The sequence below is a fragment of the Procambarus clarkii genome, chromosome 40 (assembly GCF_040958095.1).
Source record: "Procambarus clarkii isolate CNS0578487 chromosome 40, FALCON_Pclarkii_2.0, whole genome shotgun sequence".
Classification (NCBI taxonomy): Eukaryota; Metazoa; Arthropoda; class Malacostraca; order Decapoda; family Cambaridae; genus Procambarus; species Procambarus clarkii.
In genome coordinates this window covers 13,361,491-13,371,346 of record NC_091189.1, presented here as the reverse complement: position 1 = coordinate 13,371,346, position 9,856 = coordinate 13,361,491, and the positions used below count along the sequence as shown (strand labels likewise).

Below are 9,856 nucleotides of genomic sequence, written 5' to 3'. Positions count from 1 at the left end.
ATGAACACACACACAACTCCGTCAGTGTCAGCTGCCACACCCTCACTCCTCCAACATCCAGTCTCTCCCTCACTCCTCCAACATCTTACTCGCCAACATTGCTCCTCCCACCATACTGTTATTGTTTGTATTACACTATTTAAACATGTTATGTATACCTATCTACACGTTTTATTCACTAGAACTATGCAAGGAAGACGGTATTGGATCCAAACTTTACAGTGGCCACCATACACTGCATGAGAAATCACACAGCAGCCAGCAGACGACGCTACGATTACATCACCTCCCTCACCAAAATATCTTCTCCCAACATACTCACATACTCCTGTTGCTGTTTCTACACTATATACACACATTGTATATACCCATGTACAAATGTGTTCACCATAGCGAACCACTAAGCTAGTATGATGAGCAAAACAAGAGTGGCTGCCACACAATGAGGCTACCTCGATTCTCTCCCTCGCTCCTTCACCACAATTACTCCTCCCACAATACTATGCACATATGTACATGGGTATATACACACATTGTATATACCCATGTACAAATGTGTTCACCATAACGAACCACTAAGCTGGTATGATGAGCAAAACAAGAGTGGCTGCCACACAGTGAGGCTACCTCGATTCTCTCCCTCGCTCCCTCATCACAATTACTCCTCCCACAATACTACGCACAGTGCTTATTATCACCACAATCCTGCTGTTATCACAATACTGGTCACTAAATCCTGTAAATACATAATTGACCAGAAGTTTTTTTGTAAAGGAACCTAAGAAGTTGTTTGAAGATTCCTAGATGGACGAAATAATGCTGTGGTGCTGTGGCTAGCGCTGTAAACATTGTGAACAGCATTGAATCACTAATATTTGAACATTGTACACAGTCATTATCACACTCAGGCTCTTCTGTAATACAGTACTATCATGGCTAAATAATAAAAGTTATATGTATATTTTGACATTATTAGGCGATGCTGTGGTCACAGCTGAACAGCAGTGCTGTGAGCTCATGCTGCATGCGTCAGCCTAGGTTGCTCACTCACTCCTGAGGCTCTCACACCCGGGAATGTGGACCACAATTTTTTTTAAAGATGGCGTCTGTTTACAAGAGCCCTGACGAAGCTGATGTGAACCCCATGTAGCCGCGGGAGTTTTGAATGGAACGTGAAAAATACAAATACCCGGAGGCGCATAGCACATCCCAGACGTGGGCCTGCAGGCGCGTTGTGCAGTTAAAGGGTTAAAGTTACCAATCAAACTGCTAAAGCTGAACCCCCGGGATGTGTACACTCACGGGGGCCTAGTGGAGGACACCAAAATATAAATAGGTGTGACCAAAACCAAGGGGCAGATCCCCCAAGGGCAGGAAAACAAAAACAAAATAAAAACTCGCAAGAGGACAACGTGCCCAGGTGGAACAGAGCCGGCCGCTATGGGAGATGAAAACTAGCTGCACAGTACCCTCTACCCCAGAGGCAAACAGAGGTGCAAGAAACACCCCATCTGACTCCAAGGGCAGTCAATCACCAAGCAGAAAAAGACCTTGCAAAAGTAGACCCCAAGGTGACTTGAGGAAGGTAGCATCAATCCCCAGGGGCAGTGCTTACAGGGCACCTAGGGAAGGGGACCCCTAGGTGCATGCAGCCCGAGTACTTGTGAAATAACTCCTGGCTCGCGCACCACCACTTAGACAGCACCACATCTCAAGGCACAGAACTGGAAAAACAGGAGCCAGAGGTGCACGACCTTGCCAGTTCACATCAGCCACAGAACTGCAGGGCAGATAGCCGGCACGCACGGGGGTCTGGGGTTCCCCCTTTACACTCCTGGGGAGGGGGGGGGAGTTGAGCAGACAGCGGCGCAGTGATGTGGTGATGTTATGCTCATTTGCTCGTTTTCATTTGGGAAGTTCTGTCCACTAATTTGGCTTTAAGTAGCAATATTTTAACCAGAATAGGAGTTTGTTTGGGGCGTTTATCTTTCTGGGTCCCTGATCCGGTCGATGGCAGATACAGAATGCTTCCAACCACACGGGGGGTTTCTATAGGCCATTGCTCCTCATGCCTCTCTGAGGGGGCTAGGTTCTGCCTCGTGGTCCCTGGTAGGCCTAGAACTCCATGCACATTGACTGATGCCAGGGGTCTAATACATTCATATCAGCCCAGTTAGCTCTGGGAACCCGAAGGGGCTCCTCCCAGAAAACATTATCTTTGTATTGTTAGTTATGAAACAGAGTATTCCTGAAGCTAGATAGACACATTAAAAATGTGGTGTAAATATATAACAGCATCTTATTTACAGAAGTTTCTCCTTTTGTATTTTTATCTTGTGTATCTAAAATCAAAAGTACATTGCCTTATTCTAAGTTTTGTGTTTTTAGCTTAAAATTACCTTAAATGAGTTTATTCTGCATATGAATAAATAAATATGCAGAAGGCTGACAGGCCAAGTAAGACAGCTCCTATTTACACCCCATCACTCCCACTCATATAGTTGCTTTTATATTATCTTACTTGATAATGTGTTCCGTAGCTCTACAACCCTATTTCCAAAGCAGAGTTTCTAAATCTAAATATATACAACTTGAATAAATTTTTTAGTTACTATATACTGCATTTATTTTTTAGTTCCCTATTTAGATCCCCCTTTGTTAAAGCCTTTCATTCATTTGCCTACTTCAACCTTGGTCTATGCCCTTCTGAAGATTGTATAATATATTCAGTTCATTGTCAATCCATGGAAACTTCCTCATTCTTGGGATTAACTTGGTCATTCTCTTATATATATTTTCAAATAATTTTATATCTATTCTAAAGTACCGTACCCAAAACTGTATTGTATAAACCAAATAAGGTCTCATAAGGGCAAGCTAAAATTTAAGAATAATGTTTCTTGATATGAATCTTAATACCCTATTAGCATTATTTTAAAACATTCATGCAGTGTTTTCTTGGTTTTAAGATAACTCATATGCTTCACAAAAGAAACCAATTTTGATAGCATTAAGTTGATACCTGTATCTTTAATAATAATAATAATTTATCCAGGTAAAGGAACATACATTCAAAATGAGTTACAAGCAGAATGTTGGATTTCTAGATAGATCTAGTACAGTATATACTGTACTATGCCTAAGGCCACTAAAATGCACAGCATTTCAGGCAAATCTCTTTTTTTCTTTTTCCAGGAATAGAATCTTGCATTTGTAAGCATGAATTTGCCAATTATTTAGGGCTTTCCACAGTGTGTAAGACTCTTTGGCTGAATCTATTGCTTGCCTTATCAGAAAATTTACTACTACTACTGCTGTTCACTCTTTTATCTAACTTATGTATATAGTGGCTGCAGAATAAAGCCTTGAGGTACTCCTCTTTGGAATGATCCCCTAATAAATACCGTACTCCATTTATACTAGCCCTTTGTTGAGTAATAACAATGCCCTGAACCAATTTGAGAGGTCCCCTTCAATAACATTTGACTCTACCTTGCTTATTAGTCTCTTGTAAAACAATGCCAAAAGCCTTTCTAAAGTCTAGGTATATAATATAATCTTTACCACTGTCTTCTGCTTGAAATAATTTGGAAAACATAAGTAAATTTGTCAATGATTGTCTTTTTGTAAAGCCATGTTATGATGCTCTCTTATTTATCTGTACTTCTCAAAATGAGCAGAAGCAGTTGAACCGAGTATTATTTGCAATTTGAACTGTACAGTACTGTAATTTGAAGGGGGCCTGACATCTGAGTGGATAGCACTTCAGATTCATAGTCCTGAGGTTCAGGGATCGATCCCTCGTGGAGGCAGAAACAAAGGGGCAGGATTTCTTTCACCCTGATGCCCCTGCTACCTAGCAGTAAATAGGTACCTGGGAGTTAGACAGCTGCTACAGGCTGCTTCCTGGGGGTGTGTAACAAAAAGGAGGCCTGGTCGAGGACTGGGCCGCGGGGACGCTAAGCCCCGAAACCATCTCAAGATAACCTCAAGATACTGTACTGTACAGTATATACTGTACATGCATTCTAAAAATGCAATCACAGTACTGTATGGCCATATAAAATTCACATATTTTCATTCGAGAAAAAATATGTTGGATCTTTACAACTTTCTTAAATTCTCAAATTAATTGTAATTTTTCAACTATCAGTGTTCTTCAGGTTATTAAATTACTATGATATTGAAATTTTTGCACATTATAACAAAAATAAATTACAGTAGTTCTGATTATTGTGATTTTTAGCTATTACTGTACTGTCTTTTATATGTACAGTATAAATACTGTAAAATAAATATTAAATAATAAATAAAAATAAATAAAAAATAAATAAATATGTTACAATATCTGTACTGTATTACAGTACTGTATACCCTTCCCAACTACCCTCTCCCATAATTATTCCTTGCCTTTTCCCCTTTCACCCAGCCCTTCTTCTCCAGGCTTTGGAAGTGAGCTTACTGCGTCGGGTAGCGAGTCACTTGATCCCCAGGCACGATGTAGTTTTGCTTCGACGTCACGGGAGAGCAAGTTGTTGAAGGCCTCGGTTGTCTTCCGCACTTTTACATTCAGGGACCCGATACGCAGAAACCCAGCTGCCTCTTTTACTGTGGAGACAATAACAAAAGTCACAGTAGGCATCTACAAGTCATCTGGTAGCAAGCAGAAATGAACAGTAACCTGGATGATACACAGTAACATCTGTTAAGTACAATTAATAGATTCTAAAACTCAAAAGATTTTAAATACAGTACTGCAAATTGTAAGAAATCAGAGATATTTCCTGAATTCTAGCAAATTGAATACAACACAGCACAAAATCCTACACTTATACAGTACTGTAGAAGCATTGTTGGCATAATAATGAGAAGTGGAACATAGTTGAGTAGTAGTATGACAGGAAAGAGTGAATGGTGTAAGCTGTTATCAAGAGTATATTAGGAATAACAAATATTAGTCAAGTTTCATACAATATAAAGTTATAGTATAAAGAAGAAAAGCACATTAAGAGGAAACTTTAACATGAACATTATATGAGATGAATGATAACACAACGTGTTTAACACAACATGAAGTGTATTTGGGACCCACCCACACTATTGGGCAATAGGGGCAATTTGCCCCTCCTCTTTCCCTGGATTTAATATAATTTTTGAATCAAAATTTATAACATTTATTTCAAAATTAGTGTAAACTTTGTATTAAAAATGTCACAAATATAACAACTTGAAAATTATAATTTTGTATCTTTAACACACAGTACTGTACAATGATGCATGCATATTATAAACAATATATATGCATACATGTATACTGTATTTATATGCTTGATAGGTCTGTGAAAACTGGGGTGGAAGACAATTACAAAAATATTTCCTCTGTTTTTTTCCAAGGTATCTAATAACTGACTAACAAAATGTAGCCAAATATATACAGTATTAGTTTTTTATATTTTTCCACAACAATTTTGTTACACTTCGAGTCAGTTTTTTAGTAAAAAACTAGCATTTAATGTAATGAAATGCCATTTTCTGGGTGAGTCCCGGAGGCTCCCCAGAGCTATCCAGGCTGAATGTATATGTATAACTTTCTGGCATCATTCAATGTGCATATAGTTCTTGCCTACTGGGGACTGCGAGCCAGAACCTGGCCGCCTTAGAGAAGCACGAGGAGCAATGGCCTAAAGAAACCCCCGTGTGGTTGGGAGCATTCTATGTCTGCCATCAACCAGGTCTGACACCCAGAAAGGTAGGCGCTCCAAAACAAACCCCTATTCTGGTGAAACTATTACTACCGAAAGCCGAACGAGTGGACAGAACTTCCCAAAAGAAAATTAGCAAACGAGCATGATGTCATCACATTGCTGCACCGATGTCTGTGCGACCCCCCTCCCCAGGAGGGGAAAGGGGGAGCCCCAGACCTTCGTGCCGATGATCCAACCACCGGTTCTTAGGCTGGATGTCAAAACACTTGAAAAAAAAAAACGCCGACCAGAGGGAGGGAGGGATGCCGAGGAGCCTCCAGGACTTGCCCAGAAAATGACATTTCATTACATTCAATGCTGGGTTTCTGGGAGAAGCCCCGTTGGCTCCCCAGAGCCAACTACCCAGAGACAAGGAATACAAGTTGAGACAACTGACTGCAACTGCCAACCTAATGCAACACAGGCCCTACCAGGTCGAGGGACATTGACAAGGTGGCCAGCACCCTGTTCGACCTCCAAAAACCCCAGGCCCGAATATCAACCCAAGACATGTTGCCAAAGATGGTAGCCAAAGCAGCAAATGTAGGAACATTTTGGGCACAGGGATAGACCACAAGTTGACAAGACCTAATAATCCTGCAAACGACCTGAGAGACCCGAGCCCGGGAACAGGAAAGGAGGGAAACCGGGTCAACCCAAAGCACATCCGTGGCGCACAAATAATGATGGAGAGCCGCAACCGGACACAACACATGATGCACCTCCGGCCTGACCAACCAAGCATCAACAACCCAAGGACCACTCCGGAAAGCAGCAGTCTCATTCTTCGCTAGAAAAGAAGGAGACAGCCGAGATCGAACAAATCTACCACCAGGACCGAAGGAGAGCATGAAGCTCCCTGACCCGACCCCCAGAAGCCAATGCCAACAGGAAAAGAGCCTTAAAAAACAATCTGAACCGAAGGGGACACAACAAACCGAGGAGAGAGAAAAGAGAGCACCCGGTCCAAAGACCAGGACGGTTTAGGAGGCACATGAGCAGGCCGGAGGTATGACCATGCACAAGACAACTTACGAAACAGGGCAGAAGTAACATCAACATCGAACGCAAGCTGGAGCGGCTCCACCAGGGCTGCACGATACGAGGCGACAGTATTTGGCATAAGATGACGGTTCTGGAACAACCACGAAAGGACAAAACACCCTATCAGAGACCAAACTACACCTATGCAGTGATAGGAAAAACCGGAAGGACCATCAGGAAACTTCATACTGTCGTCAAGATGAAGCACGCAGGTGGGAGTCCAACAACGAAGCCACCTGTGCCCCATACAAGTGATGATAGACTCGAGTCAGAAACTCCAGACACGAAGATTCGAGGAAAAGAATGAACCAGCCTCATGCCGGGCTGGACCGATCTGCTGAAAGAGGTAGAGCCGTGGGAAGACCCTCGGGTTTGGTCACCGAGCAAGCAGTGCCTGAAACTAAGGCTGGGCTGGCCACCAAGGAGCCAGAAGGACAACTCTCCATTAGTATGTTTCCAAGAGAGCCAAGACCTGGAGCAACAGTCGAACTGGGGGAAAGAGTTACAGGTAACCCCACCTCGCCCAGTCCTGCCTGAAGGCGTTGACCCTGACGACCTCACAGTTGGGGAAGGGCTCCACGTTATACCAGGAAACGCCTCGACCATGCCAACGCAAAGAGATCCACTTCTGGAGGCCCAAACCTCTGGCAGAGCCAACTGAACAAGTTGGCGTCGACCGTCCATTCTGTGGACAGGGGAATGAACCGGGACAGGCCGTCCATCAGTACACTAGACACCCCAGGAGAGCCAAACCCCGAGAACTCAGCAGACGAGTCACCCGAAGCGACCAGCCCCAAAAAAGCCAAGCACCGCATGGAACCCCATCGGTTCAGGCAATGAAGCACCAGGGAACAGTCCGAATGGAGCCGGATTGTTGATCCGCAAGCAGCCCGAACCCTCCAGAGCGACATCCACACAGCCGCAAACTCCCACACTGTGCAGCGAGTCCGACTGAAGGATGGACTCCACTGACCCTGGCTATCCTGTTGAGCACTGGTCACAAAGCCCAAGCCAAAAGACGATGCATCTGTGAACACATTGAGCGAGGGCTCGAGTAGGCGCCAAGGCACTGAACCCCGAAAAATCCGAAGAGGAAGCCGGTGATGCAGCAACCGACACAAAGCCCCAGAGGCCGAACCCAGCGGTCGCAAGAGAGACAGAAGGGACGTCCCCGAAGTAACCAGAATAGCCGATGAAGCTACACCCGACCCAGCGGGTAGACCATCATGGCAAGTTTATGCTCCTGAACAAACCCTCGAGCAACCGCCGCGTGACCCGGGAGCCTCTCAGGAACAGACAAAGGCAGGAACGCAGGCGAAGCAGAGCTGCCAGAGGAAAAGACAAGGAAGCGGTTCGAGTGTCCCACACAAGACCCAGCCAAGACTGAACCTGAGAGGGAACCAGATGGGACTTCCGCACGTTCACCAAGAATCTGAACCAGGAGAGCTGGAAAAGAACCAAATCCCTGACGAACAGACACGCGGACTGGCAGGGAGCTCAAACTAGCCTGTCGTCAAGGTAGGCCAGAACCTGAACACCTAACAGAAGCAGGCGGGTCACCACGACCCAAGTAAGGCGTATAGAAATTTGAGGCACCAGATTCAAGCCAAATGGAAGGCAATGAAAATGGTAACCTTGATGCCCCACAACAAAACCAAGCCAATCCCTTAACCTCGGATGAACTGGGACATGCCAATATACGTCCTTGAGGTCCAGAGACACCATCCAAGCACCCGGCTCCAACAGAAGACAGACTTGGGACAGAGTAGTCATCGGAAAGGAGGGGCAATAAACCCATGTGTTCAGACGGGACAAGTCCAGAATGAACCGGAGGTCCGCACAATCTGTTTCGGAAACAGCCGGGAAACCCACCTGAGGGATGAGGTTGTTTCGATAACACCCAAGCGGACCCACTCCTTGATGACTCTACAAAGCGCAGGAGAAGAGGCCTGCCCTGCCAGCCCCAAACCCCCAGGAGGAGGAGCTACCCAATGCCACCACAGGCCGCACGAAACGACCTGAAAGGCGCACAAATCGTGGGGCCAGGTGCGAGTGAATAGAGCGAGCCTCCCCCTCATTAACCTGTCAATGGGACAAACAGTGAAAGAGCTGAAGCACCTTACAAGAACCTAAGCGGCGCACAGGACGATCCTCGGGCCGACCAGAAAAAGACAAAATCGGATTCTGCGTCTGCCCCGAATCTGACACCATTGGCCTACCACGATGGAAGAACCCGAGCCCTGGCACGACCCTTCTGGGAAGGCCCACCACAAACCCCCCGGAGAACTAACAAGTCGGACATAGGACGGCAACTGGCCGAAGCCACCTGCAGATACTGCACCACCGCAGACTCTGCAAACAGCAGCAAACAAAAAGGCAAAGACAACCTAAGAGCCAGGGCCCAAGTGGACTCCAAGGAAGAAGCAAGCACCGCCTGTCGACACGTGTGTCGACAAGCAAAAAAACGCGAAACCGCATGCCGCCCAGTCGATGGCAGACATAGAATGCTCCCAACCACATGGGGGCCATTGCTCCTTGCACCTATCTGAGGGGGGCCAGGTTCTGGCTCGTGGTACCCGGTACCACGTTCTTGCGGTAGGCAAGAACTCCATGCACATCAACTGATGCCAGATAGTTATACATATTCATTCAGCCTGGATAGCTCGGCAGAGCTGACAGGGCTTCCCTCAGAAAATATAAATTTCCAGAATGAGGGGGGTAGGAAGTGTGTGATTTTGATAATAATGATGACAAATGTGCTAATTTAAGGCTATAATCATATTTTGAAATTATTAGCAGCATATTATTGTGAATTAGATAACACGAAGTTTAAGATAATATGACATGCATGTAAGCTATATGGGTAGGATACTAACATTAGCACTTCAGGTAAGAAAATAACACAAATTTGTTTGTGTGCAATGTCATGCAACCGAGAGAAGCAAAAGAAGTGCAGTAGTATATACGGTACTTCACACACATAGGCTCTCACACACTGAAAGCTTGTCATGCAGTGATCTACCAAATACAGTACTGGTATTAAAGTAACAAATTTGGTATAAAATTCA

The 9,856-nt window shown here is 44.9% G+C and overlaps 1 protein-coding gene across 2 annotated transcripts in view; it reads right to left on the bottom strand.

The window, feature by feature from the left end:
- The window catches only part of sowah (sosondowah), a 430,739-nt gene that overhangs the window by 22,099 nt on the left and 398,784 nt on the right, over positions 1-9,856 (bottom strand). Inside the window, exon 6 of one of the 2 annotated variants that reach the window (XM_069338695.1) lies at positions 4,411-4,608. In XM_069338695.1, the coding sequence (XP_069194796.1) occupies positions 4,518-4,608 (91 nt within the window). In that variant the 3' untranslated portion in view covers positions 4,411-4,517. The remainder of the gene's footprint in view (positions 1-4,410; positions 4,609-9,856) is intronic. The other variant, XM_069338694.1, reaches the window with a different exon arrangement.